The 27,376-nt window shown below is 38.7% G+C and overlaps 1 protein-coding gene across 7 annotated transcripts in view; it reads right to left on the minus strand.

Annotated features, from left to right (window-relative positions):
- LOC106092952 (capon-like protein) overlaps positions 1–27,376 on the minus strand; it is a 977,840-nt gene that overhangs the window by 57,468 nt on the left and 892,996 nt on the right. For all 7 annotated transcript variants that reach the window (XM_059361277.1, XM_059361272.1, XM_059361274.1 and 4 more), the window contains one exon: positions 24,197–24,380. In XM_059361277.1, the coding sequence (XP_059217260.1) occupies positions 24,197–24,380 (184 nt within the window). The remainder of the gene's footprint in view (positions 1–24,196; positions 24,381–27,376) is intronic.

Raw genomic sequence — 27,376 nt, forward strand, 5'->3', positions numbered from 1 at the left:
TATTTTAATTGACAAAGTACCTCACAAATGTCGCCAGCATTAAGAGGGAATAACCATGGCGGAAAGTTTTTTCTGATGTTCTCACCAGGATTCGAATCCCAGGCATTCATTCAGCGTCATAGGTGGACATGCTTAAATATGCGCTACGAAGGCCATCTCCCAACACAACTCACAGTTCCAGATTTCTGTGAAAATGGATAAAAATTGTGACTTCAATGGGCCTAAGACCTTAAATCTGCAGATCGGTTTATGTGGGGCTATACCGGAGCATAGTGCGATATAGTCCATCTCCAAACTTAACCTGCCTATGGACAAAAAAAAAAAAGAATCTGTGCAAAGTTTAGACTCAATATCACCATTGATAAAGTCTGTGGCGTGATTTCAACAGACAGATGGATGGATGGACCTGACTTCAGTATCTTAGATTTTTGTGACGATCAAGAATATATCGGGTTTTCCAGTAAGGACTTTACAACTTTTGGTTATAACAAAACCATATAGACCGATCTCTCGATTTAAGGTTTTGAAGCTATAAAAGACGCATTTATTGCCCGATTTCGCCGAAATAGGAGACAGTGAGTTGTGTTAGGCTCTTCGACATCTTGTTTGAAACTTGGCACAAATCGGTCCAAATTTGGATATAGCTGCTATATAGACTGATATCTCGATTTAATGTTTTTTGGGGCCATAAAAGGCGCATTTTATGTCCGATTTCGCCGAAATTTGAGACAGTGAGTTGTGTTAGGCCCTTCGATATCTGTCTTTAATTTGGCCCAGATAGGTCGCGAATTGGATATAGCTGCCATAAGACCGATTTCTCGATTTAAGGTTTTGGGCCCATAAAAGGCGCATTTATTGTCCGATGTCGCTGAAATTTGGGACAGTGCGTTATGTTAGGCCCTTCGATATCCTTCTTCAATTTGGCCCAGATTAGTCCAGGTTTTAATATAGCTGCCATATAGACCGATCTCTCGATTTAAGGTTTTGGACTCATAAAAGGCGCATTTATTGTCCAATGTCGCTGAAATTTGGAACAGTGAGTTGTGCTAGGCCCTTCGATATCCTTCTTCAATTTGGCCCAGATTGGTCCAGGTTTTAATATAGCTGTCATATAGACCGATCTCTCGATTTAAGGTTTTGGACTCATAAAAGGCGCATTTATTGTCCAATGTCGCTGAAATTTGGGGCAGTGAGTTAAATTAGACCCCTCGACATATTTCTGCAATACAGCACAGATCAGTCTAGATTTGGATATAGCTGCCATATAGACCGACCTCTCGATTTAAGGGTTTTGGGCCCATAAAAGTCGCATTTATTGTCCGATGTCGCCGAAATTTGGGACAGTGAGTTAAATTAAGCCCCTCGACATATTTCTGTGATTTGCCATATGACCTCTCTATCAATTTAATGTTTTAAGGCCATAAAAAGCGTATTTATTGTCCGATTTCGCCGAAATTGGAGACAATGAGTTGTGTTAGGCTTTTCGACATTGTTCTGAAACTTGGCACAAATCGGCCCAGATATGGATGCAGCTGCTATATAGACTGATATCTCGTTTTAAAGTCTTTGCCCCATAAAAGGGGCGTTTATAATCCGATTTCACTGAAATTTAACACAATGACTTATGTTAGGCCTTTTGACATCCGTGCCGCATGTGGTTCAGATCGGTTTATTTTTCGATAAATCTACTAAAAAAACCAATATTTTGTTATACACAATTGAACAATGACTTGTACTTATTAGTCTTTGGTCCAAATCGGAACATATTTCGATATAGCTGCTATGGGGCATAAGGTATGCATTTTTCACCGGATTTTGACGAAAGGGGGTTTACATCTATACCCGAGGTGGTGGGTATCCAAAGTTCGCCCTTCCGAATTTAATGCCTTTACCTGTTATTTTTAAAGAACTTTCTAGACTACAACCACGAACAGATTTTTTTGCAGTGGGGAACTCAACTTTGATTTTTTAAAATCGACTAAGAGATTCTTAAAGTTAAGAACAGGACCATTTAAAAAGTTAATTTGTAGTTGAAAGCTAAAATTTATAATGTTGGCGTTTAAATTCCAAGCTATCAAAGTTCATCTCAAGTTGGTACTCATAAAGTGGATCTAAGGCCATGCGGCTTTGCCACGAAGGCAATTTCCATATTATTTTAACACCTTTAGATTTCTGGGTCATATTTGTTTCAATGTGATCATAATTTCCGGTAATTTGTGGCCACATTCTTATTAATTTCCAAAGGTACAAAATGTTTTTATTATATCGTTCAAACATTTATATATTTTTTCTGGCTAATTTGTTTAATCATCAACCTCGTTGTTATTGTTTTTCCTATTTGATTTCATTTAATTACAAATAAGCAAAAACGAGAAAAAAAAAGAAAATAAAAACGTGTTGCAGATGATAGTTTGATCGGTTGTTGTTTGTTTATGTTTACATTTCAATATTGCTGAGGAGGCCTTTCTTTGCCTTTTTGCCATATTTGCTGTATTTGTTTGTTATTGTTTTGTCTTTAATTTCATTCAGCAGATATGCAAATGATTTTAGTTAAAATTTGATACGGGGCTAATGTTGATTCCCGTCGTATCGTTTTCGTTTTCCAAAATTTAAAATGGAAGTTCCCTCATCAATTATGAGAAGTTTTGTTTTTGTTTTAAAATAAATTTTCACTATTAAGTTCAATGGCGATTGTTTTTTTGCTATCATATAAATTTCGATTTTTCATTGAAGCAGTTTGTCTTGCGTTGGTTTATATTAGAGAGAGAAAAAGATAATGGAAGGTTATAACCTTCACCGATTTGTACATAAACTGTCTGTGGCACTTCAATTAAGGTAGTTTATAGAAAACATAATAACGAATTGATTTATAATTCATGGACTTATAAAAATTAATTCATTCCAAGATTTTCTTATAGGAAATAGCCTTGATCCAAAAGAGCTGTGGAAAATCAATAAGAAGTAGATTGGGTAAAGTCAATTATCCCTAAGCAAAATGAAGCACGTACCAAAGAAGAAAACTATGTTCGGCCGGGCCGAATCTTATATACCCTTCACCATAGATCGCATTTTCGAGTTCTTTACGCGATATCTCTTTTTAGGCAAACAAAGAGTAATGAATAAGAACTGTTTTGCAATTGGAGCTATATCAAGTAATAGCCCGATTCGGACCATAAACGAATAGAACGCTGAACATTGTAGAAGTCATTGTGTAATATTTCAGTCCATTCGGATAAGAATTGCGCCTTGTAGGGGCTCAATAAGCAAAATCGAGAGATCGGTTTATATGGGAGCTGGACGCGCATGTTGAAGGTCATGGGAGAAGCCGTTGTACAAAATGTCTACCACATCGGATGAGAATTGCGCCCTCTAGAGGCTAAAGAAGTCCCAGATCGGTTTATATGGCAGCTATATCAGGTTATTTACCAATGTGCGCCATACTTATCACAGTTATTGCAAGTCATAATAAAAAACCTCAAAATTTCAGCCAAATCGGATGAGAGATGCGCCCTCTAGCGGCTCAAGAAGTCAAGATCCAAGATCGGTTTATATGGCAGCTATACCAGGTTACGAACCGATTTGAACCATACTTTGCACAGTTGTTGAAAGTCATAACAGAACACCACGTGCAAAATTACAGCCAAATCGAATAAGAGAATTGCGACCTCTAAAAGCTGAAGAAGTCAAGACTCATGATCGGTTTATATGGCAGCTATATCAGGTTATGCACCGATTTTGGAGGCCACCGTAGCGTAGAGGTTAGCATGTTCTCCTATGACGCTGGACACATGGGTTCGAATCCTGGCGAGACCATCAGAAAAAATTTTCACCGGTGGTTTTCCCCCTTCTAATGCTGTCAACATTTGTGAGGTACTATGCCATGTAAAACATCTCTTCAAAGAGGTGTCGCACTGCGGCACGCCGTTCGGACTCGGCTACAAAAAGGAGGGCCCTTATCATTGAGCTTAAACTTGAATCGGACTGCACTCATTGATATGTGAGAAGTTTGCCTCTGTTCCTTAGTGGAATGTTCATGGCCAAAAATTTGCAAATTTGCAGCGATTGTGACAGTACTTGGCGCAGTTGTTGGAAGTGATACCAAAACACCACGTGCAAAATTTCAGTCAAATCGGAAGAGAATTGCGCGCATGAATTCAAGACCCAAAATCGGTTTTTATGGCAGCTATATCAAAACATGAACCGATTTGGCCCATTTACAATCCCAACCGACCTGCACTAATGAAAAGCTTTTGTCCAAAATTTCATGCGCCTAACCGTACTCCTTCGAAAGTTAGCGTGCTTTGGGCGGACAGACGGACGGTAATAGCTAGATCGACTTAAAATATCATGAAGATCAAAAAAACACCTCAAGCCAAATTTGGTAAAGATAAGACCAAAATTGAGGCTTATATACCAAAACACCACGTGCAAAATTTCAGTCAAATCGGAAGAGAATTGCGCGCATGAATTCAAGACCCAAAATCGGTTTTTATGGCAGCTATATCAAAACATGAACCGATTTGGCCCATTTACAATCCCAACCGACCTGCACTAATGAAAAGCTTTTGTCCAAAATTTCATGCGCCTAACCGTACTCCTTCGAAAGTTAGCGTGCTTTGGGCGGACAGACGGACGGTAATAGCTAGATCGACTTAAAATATCATGAAGATCAAAAAAACACCTCAAGCCAAATTTGGTAAAGATAAGACCAAAATTGAGGCTTATACAGCATAAAAAGGGCATATCGGATGAAAGATATATACGATTCTTTTTCAAAATCAATAGCGTTCGTCCTTGAACCAAAAAAGTGACTTGCGCAAAATTTTATGAAAATCGGACAATAAATGCCTGTACCTTGATTACAGGAATACATGGACAGACAGATAGACGGACATAGGTAAATCGAATCAGGAAGTGATTTTAAGCCGATCGGTATACTTATCGATGGGTCTAGCTCTTTTCCTTCATAGCGTTGTAAACAAATGCACAGAGTTATAATACCCTGTACCAAAGCGGTGGTGTAGGGTACAATAAAGCTTCCAGGGGCCGTAGAAGGCTTGGCGGGAGATCGGCTTAGACCAATCGGATAACAATTGCGATTTCAATATGAGAAATCGGGTAATCGGTTCAGGTTATAGATCGATTCAGACCATATTGAGTACGATTGTCGAACGTTGTAGTGGTGCAAAAAATGTAAAATTTCAGCCCAATCGGATAGCAATTGTAACTTCTAGGGGCTCAAGACGTCAAATTGGGAGATCAGTTTATATAGGAGCTACATACAAATCTTATTCGATATGGCCCATTTATAATCTCCAACGACCTACATTAAAAAAATAAGTATCTATGCAAAATTTCACGGTATGCGCTGGACCCCTATGCGATTTTCACAGACGGACGGACGGACATGGCTGGATCAGCTTTATAATTGTGAAGACGATCAAGATTATATATACACTTTATGGGGTCGCAGATCAATATTTCGAGGTATTAAAACGGAATCACTGGATTGGTATACCCCATTCTATGGTGGTGGGTACAAATCTGAACCGATATATATATACGCAACGACCTATATCAATAAAAAGTATAGCAACGCACAGTGTTGCCTCTTAGTGTATGCGTTGCGCAAAAATAGTTAGAATAATCATCGAGAGATCGGTCTATATGTCAGCTATATCCAAATCAGGACCGATCTGGACCAAATTGCAGAAATATGGCGAAGGGCCAACGCAATTCACTGTGCCAAATTTCGGCGAAATGGGAAAACATATGCGTCTTTTATGGTGCCAAGACTTTTAATCGAGAGATCGGTCTATATGGGAACTATACTTAAATCTGGACCGATTTGAGCCAGATTGCAGAAATATGTCGAGGGGCTTAACGCAACTCACTGTCCCAAATTTCGGCGAAATCGGACAATAAATGCGCCTTTTATGGGCCCAAAACCTTAATATGTCAGTTATATCCAAATCCGGAATCCGTTTTATAGCCGGGTACGAACGGCGGGCCGTAGTGCGACGACACGAAAACCTGCAAACTTCTGAAGGAGTAAGGCCAGGCACTTGAAATTTTTTTCAAATATTTTAATTCTTGTTGTTGTCGTTACCACACTTCACATGTGGCGATGGCGATCCTCGCCAAGCTCCATATGCGAGCAAGCTCGTTCCACTCCATAGGACCGATCGCCGCAGGAAGGTTATGGCCATTGGTTAGTTAAAGGCGCCAATAATTCACCTTGTCATGTCAAGTATCATAGGCATTCAGTATTTAAGCACTAGCCGATGCCGGCCGACCTCTCATGGAGACTCTCCACTCGATACCGCTGATTGTACGCGATTACAGTTCCAGCTACACCCTATATGCAGCATTCCACCATACGCAACCTGTGGACGTGTCCGTTAGCTCTCAGCTGAGCCTTTTGTCATGATGATGAACACCATACAAATCGGAACTGAAAGTTCTAAACCGTATGGTGCCAATAGTCATCCCGCGCCGAAAATATTTTAGTGTAGGTTAGTTGAGATTGTAAATGGACCAAATCGGTTGAAGTTTTGATATGGCTGCCTACATTTTGCATGCAGAAGCTGCAATTCTTATCCGATTGGCTGCACGTGGGATTTAGTTTTGACTTCCAATAACTGTGCCAGATAAGGTTTTCATTTGTCCATAACCTGATATAGCTTCTCGATAGACCGATCTCCCGATTGTAATTCTGGAGCCTCTAGAGGTCACAATTCTTATGCGATGCACAGTGGGCCAAATGGCAAAAAAATTGGAAATAAGTCTACAACTTTTTATCTGTTGATTTTAGCCATACAAAATGTTCTAGACATTTGTAGAGGAGGACATAGGCTTTCAGAAAAGTGCTGTTGTTGGTCCATATCTTTAATACAGGGTGAGCTACAGGGTGTCAAAGTTGACCACTTTTGACTTCTCCAAGCTTCTGGGGGCCATAACTTTTGATCTACTCAACCGATTTACATGATTTAGGACTCTAGAGAAAGAGCTTGACAAGATCTAAAAAACTTATGCATAAAGTACCATGCCATCGTGTACTGTTAAGGAGTTATGAATTGTTTAATTTTAAAATATGAAAATTTGGCCTTGGTTTTTTTCAGTGTTTTTTAAATAACTCCGTCAATTTTAAAGCTATAAACTTCATACTTCACACAAATTATGCCAGCATATGTGTGCATAAAATACAAAAGGAATCACGTGAATATCTTTGGCGGTTTAAAAATGGCATCGTTTTCAATATGAAAAATATTTTTTTTGTCAAAAAATTGCAAAATTTTTCAAAAAAGATACTCCCATTTCCTTTAAGTTTTCGCAAACTTTGGCCGTCAAAGCATTATCATTTCTTTCCATTTTCACAAAGTCGAGGTATTAAGAAAAGTTTTAAGTGCTAATTTGGCTAATTTCGATATCAAACAACACCGTTATCTTAAGACCAAAATGGCCAATTTTTTTACTAAACTTCAAAAGTTTCTCACTGGAAAAAAAGTTCCACGGGGATTTTTTCGCTTTTTTTGAACTTAAATGAAAGCTTAAAATGTTCCCAACATTTTAAGGTATGTCTCGCCATATCCTAGCCATAAATGAGATCGTAGCGATCAAAATACTGAAAAAAGTCAATTTTCAAGTAGTGCTATATTCATTGCTAAAAAACAAGTATTACGTCACATTTTATTGCAAAGATGTTAAATAAACTTTTATTTGGTAACACTTCTTCTACAAAACACAAAAAGAATCATGGAAATATCTCTATTCTATTCCATTTTATGGAACCGGCAATAAAAAAGTCAATTTTTCAAAAAAGTCGAATTTCCCAAATTTTGTTTTTGTTGTCCTAATTGCACATGACACACTATAGCCATATTTACGCAACATACCTTATCGTAAAGGAAATTTTCATACCTTTCCAACAATGTATAAAACATTTCTCAACTCGGATTCTATCTACTCTAAAATTCATTTACACTTCATTAAACTCTATATAAAAATGTCTATTTGTGAAATGGAACCTTATATGGGGCCTACACTAAAACATTGATAGATTTGCCCAGGGTTTACAATACAAATGTGTTAGAATAAAAAAAGGTCTCCTGCCAAAGTTTAAAAAAATTGGAATAAAAATATGTGTTTTAGAGCGAAAACACTTCGCATCGGACCAATCAAGGACCAATACAAGGACCAATCTTCATCATCGAAAGAAAATGCATTTCAAGATATATGGATAAATAGAACACCTGGGTCAAAATATTTATGTCGCCCAATTCGGTTTGAGTATACAAAGGAAGACCGGAACACAACACGATCTTTGGTGAACGAAATAAAGGAAGAAATTGCTGCATTACCCATGATTGTTATAAACCAATTGGGAAGAAATATAAAAGTTTCGTTTCAACTACAACTCACTATGATCGATGGAAAGGTGGCAAACGCATTAACTGGCGTTATGTCCAATTGGAGATGCAATATTTGTGGCAAGAAGAATGGGCAATTCGAGGACAAGTCTGATGAAAATTTAGTAAACGAAAATGCGCTCAATTTCGGTATTTCGCCCCTGCACTGTAGAATTCGATTCATGGAGTATTGTTTGCATTTATCGTATGACCTTAAATATCGGACTAGCCCTGGAAACCGCGATGTCTCTGCTAGAAACAACCAAGATCTTCACAAAATGAGGCAGGAAGAGAAGAATCGAATCCAGTTGGAGTTTAAACAAAAGGGACTTATAATAGATAAACCTCTTTACGGATACGGAAGCACAAATGATGGCAACTCGGCAAGGCGGTTTTTTGAGGACCCCGTATCGACATCTAAAATAACCGGTCTTGATGAACACTTGCTAAGACGATTCAAAGTGATTTTGGCTGTAATCAATAGCAAAAAGATGATAAATTCAACCAAATTTGAAGCTTATAGTAATGACACAAAAAACATTTTATCTGATTTATATTCGTGGAAAGCTTTAACACCGACAGTACATAAAGTCTTACATCATGGCAAGGAAATTGTGGAATACAACATACTTCCGTTAGGAGAACTTACAGAAGAAGCTCAGGAATCCCGTAATAGAGATGTTAAACAGTTCCGGCTTTTCAATACCCGAAAGAGCACCAAATTTAACCAAAATTATGATTTACTTCAATATTTATTGTTATCGTCTGATCCGGTACTATACAGCATCAGAACTAAATGGCTACCAAAAATATGTGACGATATAGATAAGGACGATCCCGATGCCATTCAAATTAAAGAGCTTTTAAATTTTGATACCTTAGATTATTTGGTAGAGAATAAAATCAAATAATACAAAACTAAAATGCTTTTTTATTTTGGGAGTAGCTAATATACATATAAACGCACGCCGATGCGAAGTGTTTTCGCTCTAAAACACATATTTTTATTCCAATTTTTTTAAACTTTGGCAGGAGACCTTTTTTTATTCTAACACATTTGTATTGTAAACCCTGGGCAAATCTATCAATGTTTTAGTGTAGGCCCCATATAAGGTTCCATTTCACAAATAGACATTTTTATATAGAGTTTAATGAAGTGTAAATGAATTTTAGAGTAGATAGAATCCGAGTTGAGAAATGTTTTATACATTGTTGGAAAGGTATGAAAATTTCCTTTACGATAAGGTATGTTGCGTAAATATGGCTATAGTGTGTCATGTGCAATTAGGACAACAAAAACAAAATTTGGGAAATTCGACTTTTTTGAAAAATTGACTTTTTTATTGCCGGTTCCATAAAATGGAATAGAATAGAGATATTTCCATGATTCTTTTTGTGTTTTGTAGAAGAAGTGTTACCAAATAAAAGTTTATTTAACATCTTTGCAATAAAATGTGACGTAATACTTGTTTTTTAGCAATGAATATAGCACTACTTGAAAATTGACTTTTTTCAGTATTTTGATCGCTACGATCTCATTTATGGCTAGGATATGGCGAGACATACCTTAAAATGTTGGGAACATTTTAAGCTTTCATTTAAGTTCAAAAAAAGCGAAAAAATCCCCGTGGAACTTTTTTTCCAGTGAGAAACTTTTGAAGTTTAGTAAAAAAATTGGCCATTTTGGTCTTAAGATAACGGTGTTGTTTGATATCGAAATTAGCCAAATTAGCACTTAAAACTTTTCTTAATACCTCGACTTTGTGAAAATGGAAAGAAATGATAATGCTTTGACGGCCAAAGTTTGCGAAAACTTAAAGGAAATGGGAGTATCTTTTTTGAAAAATTTTGCAATTTTTTGACAAAAAAAATATTTTTCATATTGAAAACGATGCCATTTTTAAACCGCCAAAGATATTCACGTGATTCCTTTTGTATTTTATGCACACATATGCTGGCATAATTTGTGTGAAGTATGAAGTTTATAGCTTTAAAATTGACGGAGTTATTTAAAAAACACTGAAAAAAACCAAGGCCAAATTTTCATATTTTAAAATTAAACAATTCATAACTCCTTAACAGTACACGATGGCATGGTACTTTATGCATAAGTTTTTTAGATCTTGTCAAGCTCTTTCTCTAGAGTCCTAAATCATGTAAATCGGTTGAGTAGATCAAAAGTTATGGCCCCCAGAAGCTTGGAGAAGTCAAAAGTGGTCAACTTTGACACCCTGTAGCTCACCCTGTATTAAAGATATGGACCAACAACAGCACTTTTCTGAAAGCCTATGTCCTCCTCTACAAATGTCTAGAACATTTTGTATGGCTAAAATCAACAGATAAAAAGTTGTAGACTTATTTCCAATTTTTTTGCCATTTGGCCCACTGTGCGATGTGACTAAATTTTTTTATTGTGACGTGTGCCAAGTATGGCCTGAATCGTCCTAAAACCTGAAAACCCTGAATTCTTGAGTCTCTAGAGGTCGCAACTCTTATCCGATGTGACTAAAACTTTGTATTGTGACGAGTGCCAAGTATGGTATGAATTGTTCTAAAACCTGATATAGCTCCCATATTAGTCGAAGTAGAGTACGCAGATCTTGTCTGATTTGGCTGAAAATTTGTACAAAGACTTCTCCTATGACCTTCAACCTTCGTACCTAAAATGGTCTGAATCACTCTATAACCTGATTGGAAGCCACTGTGGCGAAGCGGTTAGCATGTCCGCCTATGACGTTGAATGCCTTGGTTCGAATGCTGGCGAGGATATCAGAAAAAATTTTCAGCGGCGGTTATCCCCTTATAATGCTGGCGACATTTGTGAGGTTCTATACCATGTTAAAACTACTTCTCAATGAGGTGTCTCACTGCGGCATACCGTTCGGACTCGGCTATAAAAATGAGGACCCATCATCATTGATCTTAACCTTGAATCGGACAACAATCATGGATATGAGGGAAGTTTGCCCCTGTTCCTTAATGAATGACCATGGGCAAATTTACTTTTGCACCCTAGTGTGCACTTCTTATCCGAATGGGCTGCAATTTTGCTTAATGCCTTCTTCTATGGTCTCCACTACCCAAACTAAGTATGACCCGAATCGGTTCATAACCTGATATAGCTCCAATAGCATAGCAATTTTTATCCATTATCCTTTTTTGCTGATAAAGATTGCGGCGTGTAAGGACTCAAGAAGTCGAATCGGGAGATCTGTTTATAAGGAAGCTATATCAGGCTAGAGACCGATTTGGACCAACTATTGGTCCAACACTACTTGCAAAATTTCAGCCAACTGGATCCGGTTAACTATTGAACAGTAGGTGGACTTTTGAAGCGCCGTCCACCAGACCCCAACACCATATAGCATAATATTGGGTTGCCCCAAAAGTAATTGCGGATTTTTTAAAAGAAAGTAAATGCATTTTTAATAAAACTTAGAATGAACTTTAATCAAATATACTTTTTTACACTTTTTTTCTAAAGCAAGCTAAAAGTAACAGCTGATAACTGACAGACGAAAGAATGCAATTACAGAGTCACAAGCTGTGAAAAAATTTGTCAACGCCGACTATATGAAAAATCCGCAATTACTTTTTGGGCAACCCAATAGGTCTGACAAATGCAGTACATACCCATAGCATGACACGCGGCCTAAATCCCCAACTTTTGCCAATGGCTCTCTTATAGGTGTATAGGGCAAGAGTGGCCTTTCTTGCACTTTCCAAAATTGCGGCTTGTAAGTTTTTTTACCGATTTGAACCGTACTAGGCACATTGTTTGGAAGTCACAACAAAACACTACATGCAAAATTTCAGCCAAATCTGACAACGGCTTCCAGGAGCTCAAGAACACAAATCGGGCGATTGATTTATATGGAAGCTATATCAGCTTATAGACTGATTTGGACCGCACTTGGCGCAACTATTGGAAGTCATAACGGAACACTACTTGCAAAATTTCATCCAAATCGGACAAAAATCGGTAGATCGGTTATATAGGGGCTATACCAGATTGAAGACCGATTTGGACCGTACTTGACACAGTTGTTGAAAGTCATAACAGAAAACCACATGCAAAATTTCAGCCAAATCGGGAGATCGTTTTATGTGGAAGTTTTATCAGGTTATAGACTGATTTGGAACGCACTTGGCGCAACTGTTAAAAGTCATCACAGAACACCATGTGCAAAATTTCAGCCAAATCGGACAAAAATCGCGGCCTGTAAGGGCTCAAGAAGGCCAATCGGTAGATCGGTATATATGGGAGCTATATTAAGTTATAGACCGATTTCGACCGTACTTGACGCAGTTTTTGAAAGTCACAACAGAACACCACATGCAAATTTTCAGCCACATTAGACAAAAATTGCGGCTTGTAAGGGCTCCAGAATCAAATTGAGAGATTGGTTATAGACCGATTTGGACCGTACTAGGCAGGGTTATTGGAAGTGACAACAGAAAACCACATGCAAAATTTCAGCCAAATCGGACAAAAATTTTGGCTTCCAGTGGCTCAAGAAGTCAAATTGGGAGATCGGTTTATATGGGGCTATATCTAAATCTGAACCGGTATGGCCGTTTTGCAATCTCCAACGACCTACATCAATAGTTATTACCTGTACAACATTTTAAGCAGCTAGCTCTACGCGTTCGACCTTTATCGTGATTTCGACAGACGGACGGACGGACATGGCTAGATCGAGTCAGAACGTCGAGGCGATCAAGAAGATATATATTCTTTATGAGATGTTAGACGTATATTTCGAGATGTTACAAATGGAATGACTAGATTAGTATACCCCCATCTTATGGTGGTGGGTATAAAAATGCAAAATGCATTGGACTACTTTTGTGGAAAAATTCCATAGCCAAATATGTGAACAATGGCTATAAAACCTCAACCTGGATAAGTCACTTGGACAATAAACAGGAAAATACTACCAATGATTAATAAATAACCACAACAACAAAGCAAGCGTAAGTAATTGCATAAGATGTATGTTATAATGGAAATTCTCCATTAAATGTATAAAGGCAGATATATGAATTTAAACAAAAAGAAAAAACTTAAAATCTTCCGCAAAAAGAAATCAGAACAATAGTCCATTAAAAAAATCAAACAAAAAATCAATTTTTAATATTTTTCACTCCCAAGAAAACAAGAACAAAAAATGCCAGCACACGAACAAAATTCAATTTTGACAACAGAAAAATCGACAGTTGATGTAAATTGTAAATTTTATGACAGATTTTAAAAAGCCATAAAGTGAAAATTTGCTAAAATTCTGCTGCATGTGTGAAAATTGATTTTGACAACGACGACACCATGAGGTGGCATGCTACAAATTTTGTTGCTGACACCGTTGTATAAAGAGAAGGGGATTACGCGGAAGTTTGACTGTTATTCTGCGTTGGCTAAAACAAAACCAAAAGCAGACCATTAAAATTCTGTTATTGTTTGCATGATGCAAGAACGATAAGTCCAGACAGAGAGGCAGCACTCAAAAACTTTGGTAAATATTGCCCTAAAAAATTATTATTCCACCCACTGGGGAAGACTGAGGCCCCTGAGACTTTAATGCGCGACGACTGCTGATGCGAAGTATGTTTGACGCTTAGCAGTTAAAAACAAGATTAATGCTAGAGCAGCATGGTCGGCGCAATCTGCCAAATAAGTTTTTTCCCCTGTACTTTCAATAAATGTCTATATTAAAAGTTATACAGCAGAAAAATACATAAATATTCTCCCATGAACATTTCATTAAGAAACAGGGGAAAGATAATAATAATATTTTTATGGCTTTCTCAAAAAAAAAATGAATAAATAAAATGTTTCCAATGACTAAGAATATGCACTTGTCGGTGGTCATAAATTTTAAAACGTCCACACCTGCAGACAATTCTGAATACGCAGTAAAATTGCCATTGCTCGATTTATCACTTTAATGTTGCATGTCTTTATTATGCAGTAGCATTAGCAGTAGTTTATAGGTTGACTATTTAAAGTTTACGATATCAGTCATATTCTTCATAATACTATGTTCAACAGCAATCAATGTTGGTTATAATAAAGACAGTGCAATCTGTTAGGTTAGTTTAAATTTTAGTGGCAGTCTCTCAGCAGACTCACTTAGACGTTTTCGTCCATTGTAATACCACAGGAACATAAAAAGGAAGATGCCTTTTAGTTCCTCCCGTTGGGCCATCCAGATCGCTTTAAAAAGCCCAACAACTTGCGAATGTTTACATCCGCTAAATCAAATAGGTTCTCAAAGAAATGAGAACCTAAAGTGGAACTCCTTCCGAATGCCAGAGCGGGACACACACACTGAAGGTGTTCTATAGTCTCTTCTTCTTCGATGTCCTCACAGCTTCGGCAAAAGTCGTTGCCGGCAACCTTCAGTCTGTCAGCATGTTTTCCGATTAGACAGTGACAGGCAATAACTTAGAAGTCTGTTCAAGACAATGACAGCAAAGCAGTAGACCTCTTCAAGTCCACATAGTTTTGGAATGCTCACAGTCCCCTCTTTGTGACCATCTATCATTTGTTGTCCTTCGGGCCTGATCCTTAAAACTTAGCTTACATATCGCTAGAAGCATACCCACAGATTTCAGTATCCCTGAAATGTGTAGGGTAGTTCCTAGTCTCGCAAGCTCATCCGCTTTACCATTCCCTGGTATATCTCTGTGGCCCGGCACCCAGAACAGGTGAATTTTGAAATGTTCAGCCATCTCGTTGAGAGACCTGCGACAGTCGAGGGCGGTCTTTGTGTTCAGAATTACGTTCTCCAGGGATTTAATGGCTGCAAGGCTGTCTGAGAAGATATTTATGCCAATCGTCGTAATGCCATTATACCTTAGCCACTCCACCACTTCCTTAAGGATCTCTGCTTGATATACACTGCAGTGGTCGGGTAACCTTTTCGATATGACCAGTTCTAGATCTTTAGAGTACACTCCAAAGCCCACCTGATCGTGTAGTTTGAAACCATCCGTATAGAAGTCTATGTAACTTCTGTTACCAGGGATAACGTAGTTCCAATCGCTCCAATTTTTATCAAAAAACGGCTCAGGTCGGGAGTAATCCACACTGCCCGGAACATCGGCTATTGTATCAAGGATACCACAGTGTCCGTAGCCGCCACATGACCAATGAGAAAGCTCCCTTAACCTCACGGAAGTGGTCGCTGCAATTTGGGTAGCCACAATGTCCAGAGGCATATTAGCATTTAATTCAATGCATGAGATGGTGCGGCTGTGATGCACAAACAAGTCATCCTTTGGATCCGATTAACTATTGAGCAGTAGGTGGACTTTTGAAGCACCGTCCACCAGACTCACAACACCATATAGCATAATGGGTCTGACATCTGCAGTATATACCCAATGCATGACACGCGGTCTAAATCCCCAACTTTTGCCAATGGCTCTCTTACAGGTGTATAGGGCAAGAGTGGCCTTTCTTGCCTTTTCCAAAATTATGGATTTTAAGTTCAATTTCCTGTCCAGCAAAAGACCCAGGTATTTTGCGCATTCTATAAATGAAATATTATCTCCTCCCAAGGAGACAGGTGTCACTATAGCCAACTTGTAACTCCTGCTGAATAGAAATACTCCTGTCTTGCACGGATTTATACCTATACCACTTTCGGTAGCTCACTTTGCTGTTGCACGTTAAGCTTCCTTAGAGTGCTGGAAAACTTTCCCCTAACCGCAACTGCCATGTCATACGCGACCACTTTTACGCCTTTTTCTTAAACAGACTATAATATATTGTTAATGGCTATATTCCAAAGAAGAGGAGACAGTACATCTTCTAGAGGGGTTCCTCTGCTGACCCATCTTTTTAGATCCTCAGATCCCAAGCCTGCCGTAATGCATCTTTAAGGAAGCAAGTTATTAATAAACTTTCTTACCATAGAGTTGATGCCTAGAAACTCCAACTCCTTTATGATTGACGTCGGTTTTACATTATTGAAAGCACCTTCAATATCAAGAAATTCTACCATTGTATATTCCTTGACAGCGAGAGAACCCGCTTTCTAGTCGACTAGGTCGTGAAGGGTTGTTTCAGTGGATTTACCTTTACTATAAGCATGCTGCAGGCCATCTCCAAGGATCTTTGCCCTAAGATATGTCTCAACCAACCTCTCAAAAGTCTTCAGCATAAAGATTGACAGACTAATAGGACAAAAATCTTTCGCCTTCGTAAGGTAGGGTTTTCCTGCTTTCAGAATGAAAATGACCTACGTGTCCCTCCATACCACAGGTATCTCCCTAAGAGAGGGAACCAGTCTATCAGACACCGCTTGTAATTCAACCGGTAATACATCATCAGGACCTGCTGACTTAAAGCAGTCGAAACTTCTTATCACCGAAAGAATTTTCGGCACAGACACAATTTATCTAATAGCCTCCGACGAATGCATACCAGTGACAACCACATTTGGCGCCACATTGTCCATTGGAGAATTTCCCGGGAAATGTGTATCAACGAGTAGTTCTAGTGTTTCCTCACTAGACATAGTCCATACATTCTCTGGCTACTGAATATACCCCACCGTAATGGGTGTCGAGAACATCGAGGAATCTTCCTTAGCCTAGAGGCCTCAGATGTATCCTCCACGGAGCTGCAGCATTCCACCCACGATTTGTTTTGAGCCTTTCCAAGCTCGCCTTTATATTTTCTTTGCTCAGCCTTGTGGATGTCCCAATCGTGACGTGCTCTTCTGATTTTTGCTCTGTTGAAGAGCTTACTGCAGTCCTTCCTTAGACCAACCAGCTCTGGGGTCCACCATGGCGGTCGCTGTTTGCCCCTTGCCTTGGCTCTAGGGCATGATAACACAAGTGAGTCATTCAGGGCCTCCGTGATCCGCTTGTCCACTATGTCTATATCCTCTGTAGTTTCCACTTCCTTTTCTGGTATAGAAGGGATAGACGTGTAGAATTTGTGCCGAAATTTATCCCAATCCGCCTTTCTTCCGCCGAGGGACCACTACTGCGGTAGTTTCTCCAAGGCTGAAACTAATAAAACGATGATCAGAGAAGCTGTGGTCATCCAACACTTCCCAGTCGCATATTCTTCCACTTATATCTTCCGATACAAAGGTAATATCTAGTACCTCATGCCTGTTCCTGGTAATAAAGGTGGGCGTATACCTTTTATTACAAATCGCTAGATTGCAATATATTCCCCTTTCGTTGACATCCGAAATACCCCATATCTGATGAAGTGCATTAGCATTACTTTCTTCCCTACAGAAGCGGCTTCAACCAGCGACTTAAGGTTTGAAGGCGGCATCTCTGAATCGTGTGCCATATATAGGGAAGCCAGGCAGTAATGAGACTTGTTTTTTTCAAGGCCGGCTACTACTTAATCTTCAGTGCATAGCGATGAAAGAAGAAAAACATTTAGATTACTCTTAGCAAGAATATAGGCTTTGTGCTTGAGAAGTTCAAATCGCGGAATTCTTAGTCCACGAACCATTCCTCCACACACCCATGGTTCCTGGAAAAGAACCACGTCAAATCCCCCTGGCATTAGGAGGACCTTTAGTGCCGCCAAAGCGGCCTTACAATGGTGGAGATTGCAATCTGTTAGGTACAGCATACAATCGTACCTAAATAATCAACCAAGAAGACTTATAAGATGGGGCTTAGAATATATAACTGATTCTTAGGCTTAGAATAAATACCTAGAAGCCTTAGTTCTTATCTGAAAAGTCGGATTATACTCAATACTACAAGTAGCAAGCCAGAATTCAGAAAAGAATCGTAAATGGAATCATTTTCTTCTCTTGTTGATGATTTCTCCTCGTACAGCAAGGAGATCATTGCTATAGTCCGATTTAAGGACTAGGTTCAATTTCTTCCTTTCCACAATATATGTTCTTGGATAATCACGTCAAAGGAAAATATTCATTATGGAAACTTTTACTTGAGTTCTTAATGTTTGGATCAAATATTAGTCCATGTTTTAATTTTAAAAAGTTTATGCTTTCTTATTGCCTGCAGCCATTCTGTACTACGCATTACTATTACCTGTCATACTAAAAATTTTGGTCGACTATGTCCAGGAAACAAAAAAAAAAAATACTTTGAAGAAAAATTAAAAAATTTTAATACCTGCCATTAATAATTTAATGATGTTATTCTAGACATAAGGTAAATATTTACCTTTTTATCATATTTAATAAACACATGATAAAAAATAAATAAAAAATATTTGTAACAATGAGCAACTAAGGATATCTTCCCAGCATTAAAAGTCTCCAGACCAGTCCAATGGCACTTTTGTTTTGGCATGTTATCTTAATGTACCATTTAAATATTAATCACTTCCATAAGTGAAATTAGATGCTAAAAGACTTTCTTAGCTGAATTTTGCAAAGATGAGGTAAAAAATGAGCTTTTCTTAGCTGTATAAATGCGAACAGACGCAAACTTCTTACATATCAATGAGTGCAGTCCGATTCAAGTTTAAGTTCAATGATAAGGGGAAAGAACATTTTATCCAACTGCTAGTGTCCGACGTTGGCGGCGAAGAGGATACCACAGAACCAATCCCTGATGATGGTATAGAATGTTTACCTCCTAATCAGAATGAGTTGCAAGTAGCAGTGACCCGACTAAAGAACAACAAGGCAGCAGGAGCCGACGGGTTACCCGCTGAACTATTTAAGACCGGAGGCGACACGCTGATAAGGCGTATGCATCAGCTTATCTGCTCAATCTGGCTCGAAGAACGCATACCCGATGATTGGAACATCGGCATACTATGTCCCGTACCCAAAAAAGGAGACAAGACGGAATGTGCCAACTACAGAGGAATAAGGCTCCTCCCCATCGCATACAAGATACTCTCAAGCGTACTGTGTGAAGGACTTAAACCTAAAGTCAATGAGATAATTGGGCCCTATCAATGCGGCGGCTAGACCTGGTAAATCCACCCTAAACCAGATATTCACACTGTGCCAAATCCTGGAAAAGACCCGAGAAGGAAAAATCAACCAACCTACCATCTCTTTGTTGACTACAAAGCCGCCTTCGATACTCCTTTACGTTCAAAGGTATTTCAAGCCATGACTGAGTTTGGTATCCCTGCAAATAAGACTCTGCAGGATGACACTTGCTGATACGCGTTCCCCAGTACGAATAGGAAAGAATCTCTCCGAACCATTTAATACCAAACGAGGTTTCAGACAAGGAGACAGCCTATTGTGCGATCTCTTTAATATCCTGCTGGAGAAGATTATACGAGATGGAGATGTGAATAGATATGGCACACTAATCACAAGAGAACACATGCTACTCGCCTATGCCGATGACATCGATATCATAGGTTTTTCATCGGAAGTACTAACTGCAGCCTGTGAAAGAATCGAAAGAGAGTCAGTGAAAATGGGTCTGCCAGTTAATGGAGATAAGACGAAATGGATGGTTTCAACTCCCAAAAAGCCTTGCACAACCGAGCAGATAAAGAAAATGGAGAAAGTTGGGAACCACAACTTTGAGACAGTCAGCAACTGTATCTACCTCGGCAACGCCGAAACCGAAACGAATGACACCAGTTTTGAGATAAAGCGAAGAATAATACTGGCAAACAAATGCTAGTTTGGACTAAGTAGGGAGTTTAGAAACAAGGTCACCTCTTGAAAGATGAAGATTACACTATACAAGACACTGATACTACCTGTGTTGCTATATGGTTCTGAGGCATGGGTACTTGTGAAAGCAGATGAGGCAGTGCTTGGAGTATTTGAGAGAAAGATTCTACGTAAAATATATGAACCAGTTTGCCTTCAATGGAGAATATAGGCGACGTATGAACCACGAGCTGTATGAGCTGTATGACGACGATAGCATTGTTACACGCATCAAAATATAACGGCTGCGTTGGCTAGGATGGATGAAGAAGCTCCAGCAAAGAAGTCTTTTGAAGGCAATCACGGTGGTACACGCAAACCGGGAAGACCAAAAACCCGACGTAAAGATCAAGTTGTGGGGACACCTTGAAACTTAATGTCAGAGATTTTAGAATAAGCGCAGAAGACCGAGGCGCTTGGAACGCTATACGACGTTCGGCTAGTGGAACAAATATTCTGTCATAGCCAATAAGAGTAAAGTAAAACAGATTTTTAAGTTTTTTTTTTTGTATATATTTCATTAACCTAAATTTTGTTTCTTTACCATTGTTATCTGTGTTTGCTTAAATCATGCATAATGTGCTCACCAAGTATGTTAATGATAATGTTATGAATTCACTATTCATATTCTAATGCCAAGGACCAACATTCTGCATGCTGGAGAATATTAAAGTGTTTTCATAGGAAAAACAGTTTTGGAGAATGCTGTCACATGTACTTTGGTAGCAATCACGTAGTGAAATAGAAGCACTTAACATGCAACACATGTCTCAAGCCAGAGTGTTACCACATTGTTGACACGTAAAATGCCAAGGGGGCTAACCCACATTTTTAGGTGGCCTTACTTTTAGTGCTAATACCCGACAATATAATTATTTTTATATATCGTTACACTTTAACAGCTGCGTAGCCTAAACACATCGTCTATGGATTCACATCACATCATTATAATTTAAATGTGTTGCTCATTTTGGTATTGTTAATGATGGTAGAAGATTGTTGAAGGATTTTATTTGGGAAGAGTTGTCTGCTGTTGCTGCCACATTTTCAATTTCCATTATCATAGATTTTTGGCACAAAAGAACCACAGCTAGAGTGGGAGCAATAAAACCCGGTATGAAAAAGTTAAAGAGTTAAGTTAATCTATAGAAAGATCTATTTGTTGAGTAAGAAGTAAGAGCGTGCTAAGTTCGGCCGGGCCGAATCTTATATACCCTCCACCATGAATGGTCGAGTTCCTTGCGCTGTATTTCTTTTAAGGCAAACAAAGAATAATGAATAAGAACTGTTGTGCTATTGGAGCTATATCAAGTTATAGTCCGATTCAGACCATAAATGAATTGAATGCTGAACATTGTAGATAGTCATTGTGTAATATTTCAGTCCATTCGGATAAGAATTGCGCCTAGTAGGGGCTCAAGGAGCACAATCGGGAGATAGGTTTATATGGGAGCCGTATCAAGCTATTGGTCGATTCAGACCATATTGAATACGCATTTTGAAGGTCATGGGAGAAGCTCTTGTGCAAAATTTGTGCCAAATCGGATGAGAATTGCGCCCTCTAGAGGCTCAAGAAATCAAGATCCCAAATCGGTTTATATAGCAGCTATATCAGGTTATGTACCGATACCGCGCCATACTTAGCACAGTTATTGGAAGTCATAACAAAATACCTCATGCAAAATTTCAGTCAAATCGGATGAGAATTGCGCCCTCTAGAGGCTCAAAAAGTCAAGACCCCAGATCGGTTTATATGGCAGCTATATAAAAACATGGACAAATTTGGGCCATTTACAATGCCAACTGACCTACACTAATGGAAAGTATTTGTGCAAAATTTCAAGCGTCTAGCTTTAATCCTCCCTTAAAGTCAGCGTGCTTTCGACAGACGGACGGAAGGACGGACATGGCTAGATCGACATAAAATGTCATGACGATTATCCATTTCTAGAGTTACTGCAAGCGCATGTAACACTGTGGAACAGCAAAATAGTCGGTAGGACGGCGAAAATCGTATGGGGTGATCCGGATCCGGATGAGAGGACGAGGCTATTACTGAAAAGAAGTAAGAAGAAGGTCAGTATATATTTTGATGTCATAACATAAGACTACGAGCTCACTTAGGCAAAATCGATGCGGCAAGTGTTAGCATGTGTAGGACATGTGGGGAGATGTTGAAGCACTTCCGAAAAGTTAAAATATTCTTCTTCGAGGTTACTTTTTAGAGCGCACAACAACCCGATTAGTGGCTTAGGTGTATATCTATAGTGGCATGGAACAGATGAATATCTTCACCCTTTATTCAAACTGACCTAATGTAACCTTCGTCAACAAAAACAAAACATGGTATCTATTGATGTAGTCTGGTGCCTCGCCAAATGGATATATTGACCAATCATGACAATTCAGCTTCATAGGCGTCATATGCTTCAATGGCATGAATTCGATATTCACATTCAGGCCGAAGTGTCCCTATCCTAAAAATGTATTAGAGAGTTAAAGAAGGCACAGCGGAGCGGGCCCGGTTCGGCTATTAGCTTCCATATAAACCGATCTTCCGATTTGACTTCTGAGCCCTTACAAGCCGATTTGGCTGAAATTTTGCACAAAGTGTTATGTTATGACCTCCAACAACTGTGGCGAGTATGTTCCGAATCGGTCTATTAACTGATATAGCTCCCATACAAACCGATCTCCCGATTTGACTTCTTGAGCCCATGAAAGCCGCAATTTTTGTTCAATTTGGCTGAAATTTTGCATGTAGTATTTTATTATGACCTCCAACAACTGTGCTAAATACGGTCCGTATCGGTCTATAACCTGATATAGCTCCCATATAAACCGATCTCCCGGTTTGACTTCTTGAGCCCCTGGAAACAATTTTTGTTCGATTTGGCTGAAATTTTGCACGAAGTTATCTGTTATGACCTCCAACAACTGTGCTAAATACGGTCCGTATCGGTCTATAACCTGATATAGCTCCCATATAAACCGATCTCCCGATTTGACTTCTTAAGCGCTTAAAAGCCGCAATTTTCATACGATGTGGCTGAAATTTTGCACGAAATTATCTGTTATGACCTCCAACAACTGTGCTTAGAACGTTCTGAATCGGTCTATAATCTGACATAGTTCCCATACAAACCGATCTTCCGATTTGACTTCTTGAGCTCCTGGAAGCCGCAATTTTTGTCCGATTTGGTTGAAATTTTGCACGAAGTTATTTGTTATGACCTCCAACAACTGTGGCAAGTACGTTCCAAATCAGTCTATAACCTAACATAGCTTCCACGTAAACCGGTCTCTCAATTATCCTTGATCGGTTCCTAGAGCTTAAACTTTTGCTGTTTTCACAGAAGTTTGGTATGTTGAATAAATTGATGCCCTTCAACTAAATTTTTTTTTTATAAATTTTTAGCAGAATCCATGGTGGTGGGTTCTCAAGATTCGGCCTGGCCGAACTTAGCACGCCTTTATTTGTTTACTTCTCTCCCTACCTCAAAAGTCTAAATACCGAATACAGAATTTTCATAACACATAACACAAGCATTGGAAAAAAAAAGTTATTAAATTTTATGGTTCCTTCTCCTCTTCGTTGATCAACCTTATCGAAGGCAGAATAAGCAAATTTTATGCTAAACATAATGAAGGATTAATGAGATAAAGTAAATTAATGTTCATTCTGTATGAAAAGGCGTCCATAAAATGAGAGATTATGGAACAACACTTTTCATAATTGGTAATAATTAATTTTTTTTATCACCAGAGGGATTTTATCAACACACCCACTACAATTAATATTGAGTTGCCCAAAAAGTAATTGCGGATTTTTTAAAAGAAAGTAAATGCATTTTTAATAAAACTTAGAATGAACTTTAATCAAATATACTTTTTTTACACTTTTTTTCTAAAGCAAGCTAAATATAATAGCTGATAACTGACAGAAGAAAGAATGCAATTACAGAGTCACAAGCCGTTGAAAAAATTTGTCAACGCCGACTATATGAAAAATCCGCAATTACTTTTTGGGCAACCCAATATAAGCAGTCATGTTTTTTAAGTTTATTTTTTGCAAAAACAAAAATATTGGGTTTCTTTATGGCTTTTTTGTTTTTTTTTTTTTTTTGTTTGTTTATCACTCACCTTTCTTGTTATGGCCATCCTCATCACTCAAATGCTGATCGGAACGGGTCTCCACATCCAAAAGTTCTGACGATGATATATCAGAACGATCTTCAGTGTGATCCAAGGAATTTTTGTGAATATTAAATTTGTGACATACTTCAAAAGCCTGTCCAACTGTGCGCACTATACGCATCGCCTGAGACTGCAAAGAGAATAGAAAAGGAAAAAATTTTATTAATTAACAGTATTTGGTTTTTAAGCTAACTATGATGGTTTTTATGAAACGTTGAACCACGGTAGCCACAACTACAGATTTTTGTTGAGCATAAACCCCCCAAAAATATTAAAATTTCGATTGCAATACTATAACCCATAATAAAATGATCAATGGTATGATGTAGCAGTGACCCGACTGAAAAACAACAAGGCATCAGGAGCCGAGGAGTTACCGCTGAACTATTTGTATACTTTATGGGATCACAGAACAATATTTCGATGTGTTACAAAGGTAATGATCAGGTAAGTATATCCCTTATCCTAGTATCCGTAGTATTCATAATAGTTATACACTTTAAATTCTTATGGCCTTATTCACAAAACTTAATGAGGTCTTAATATAGGTGTATTCGACAGTTCTATAAAAGAAATCTGTCTAAAGAAATAGACTTATTTCAAACCCACCTTAAGTTTTTTTGAATACCGGTGTAAGTATGCTTACCTTTAGATGCTTTACAAATTTGAAGGTACTTCATGCAATAATTACATATGTTATGCCTTTTGTAGGGTTTATATGGTTCGCCTCAGTTCAACAAACATCCCTTAAACTTGCTAACATTGTATTAACAAATGCAAATTTTGCCCATGAACATTCCACTTAGGAACGGAAACATTCCACGTCTCACATATCAATGAGTGCAGTCCGATTTAAGTTTTAAGCTCAATGATAAGGGACCTCCTTTTTATAGCCGAGTCCGAACGGCGTGCCGCAGTACGACACCTCTTTGGAGAGAAGTTTTACATGGCATAGTACCTCACAAATGTTGCCAGCATTAGGAGGGGAAAACCATGATGAAAATTTTTTCTGATAGTCTCGCCAGGATTCGAACCCAGGCGTTCAGCGTCATAGGCGGCCATACTAACCTCTGCGCTACGGTGGCCTCCACCTTAACACCTATTGTTTATTGTCTTCAATATATTCAATAATAAAAGAAAAACATGTAACAGCGTGCTAAGTTCGGCCGGCCCGAATCTTATATACCCTCCACCATGGATCGCATTTATCGAGTTCTATGCGCAATATCTCTTTTTAGGCAAACAAAAAATATTGAATAAGAACTGTTGTGCTATTGGAGATATATGAGGATAAAGTCCCATTCGGACCACAAATCGATGCTGAACATTGTAGAAGTATTGTGTAATATTTCAGTTCATTCGGATAAGAATTGCGCCTTGTAGGGGATCAAGAAGCAAAAACGGGAGATCGGTTTATATGGGAGCTGTATCAAGCTGTTGATCGATTCAGACCATATTGGACACTCATGTTGAAGATCATGAGAGAAGCCGTTGTACGAAATTTCTTCCAAATCGGATGAGAATTGCGCACTCTAGAGGCTCAAGAAGTCAAAATCCCATATCGGTTTATATGGCAGCTATATCAGGTTATGTACCGATTTGCGCCATACTTAGCACAGTTATTGGAAGTCATAACAAAACATCTCATGCAAAATTTCAGCCAAATTGGATGAGAATTGCGCCCTCTTGAGGCTCCAGAAGTCAAGACCCAAGATCAGTATATATGACAGCTACACCAGATTATGACCCGATTTGTATTATACTTAACACAGTTGCTGGAAGTGACACCAAAACACCAGGTGCAAAATTTCAGTCAAATCGGATGAGAATTGCGCCCTCAAGAAGCTCAAGAAGTCAAGATCCCAGATCGGTTTATATGGCAGCTATATCAATACATGGACCGATTTCAACTGTACCTAGCGCAGTTGTTGGAAGTGATACCAAAACACCACGTGCAAACTTTCAGTAAAATCCGACCATAATTGCCGCCTCTAGAAACTCAAGAAGTCAAGACCCCAGATCTGTTTATATGACAGCTATATCAGGTTATGCACCGAGTTGAACCATACTTGGCACAGTTATTGGATATCATAACAAAACACGTCGTGCAAAATTTCAGTCAAATCGGATGAGAATTGTGCCCTCTAGAGGCCCAAGAATTCAAGATCCCAGATCGGTTTATGTGGCAGCTATATCAAAATATGGACCGATTTGGCCCATTTACAATCCCAGTCGACCTACACTAATAAAAAGTATTTGTGCAAATTTTCAAGCAGCTAGCTTTACTCGTACTGGAAGTGACACCAAAACACCACGTGCAAATTTTCAATCAAATCGGATGAGAATTGCGCCCTCTAGAGGCTCAAGAAGTCAAGATCCAAGATCGGTTCATATGCCAGCTATATCAATACATGGACCGACTTGAACCACACATAGCGCAGTTGTTGGACGTGATACCAAAACACTACGTGCAAATTTCAGTCAAATCGGGTGAGAATTGCGCCCTATAGAGGCTTCAGAAGTCAAGACCCAAGATCGGTTTATATGGCAGGTATATCAGGTTATGGACCTATTTGGCCCATTCACAATCCCAGCCGACCTACACTTATAAAAAGTACTTGTGCAAATTTTCAAGCAGCTAGGTTTACTCGTGCGTGCTTGTGACAGACAGACGGACGGATAGTTGGACGGACATGGCTAGATCGACTTAAAATGTCATGGCGATCAAGAATATATGAGGTCCTCAGACGCATATTTCGAGGTGTTACAAACAGAATGACGAAATTAGTATACCCCCATCCTATGGTGGAGGGTATACAAATATTGACACTCCCCCTCTTTATTTTGCTACATAGACATTATGTCATATTAAGATTTATCTTTGTCAAACGATTACCATTTAAGGCGCAACATTTATTTTTATGGCAGCATCGATTTTTTATGCTTGCGCTCATAAATGTTACGACACGCAGGACTATCTGTCAATAAAGTAAATGGAGAAAGAAAACGCGCACATATCACAAAATTTGACAGCCTTTTAACGAATTAATGACACATTTTTATGGTATGTGTCTTTATATGTGCAAAAAGGATTCAGTGCGCAGGTAAATGCGTATAAATTTAAGG

This window comes from Stomoxys calcitrans, chromosome 1 (genome assembly GCF_963082655.1).
Source record: "Stomoxys calcitrans chromosome 1, idStoCalc2.1, whole genome shotgun sequence".
Classification (NCBI taxonomy): Eukaryota; Metazoa; Arthropoda; class Insecta; order Diptera; family Muscidae; genus Stomoxys; species Stomoxys calcitrans.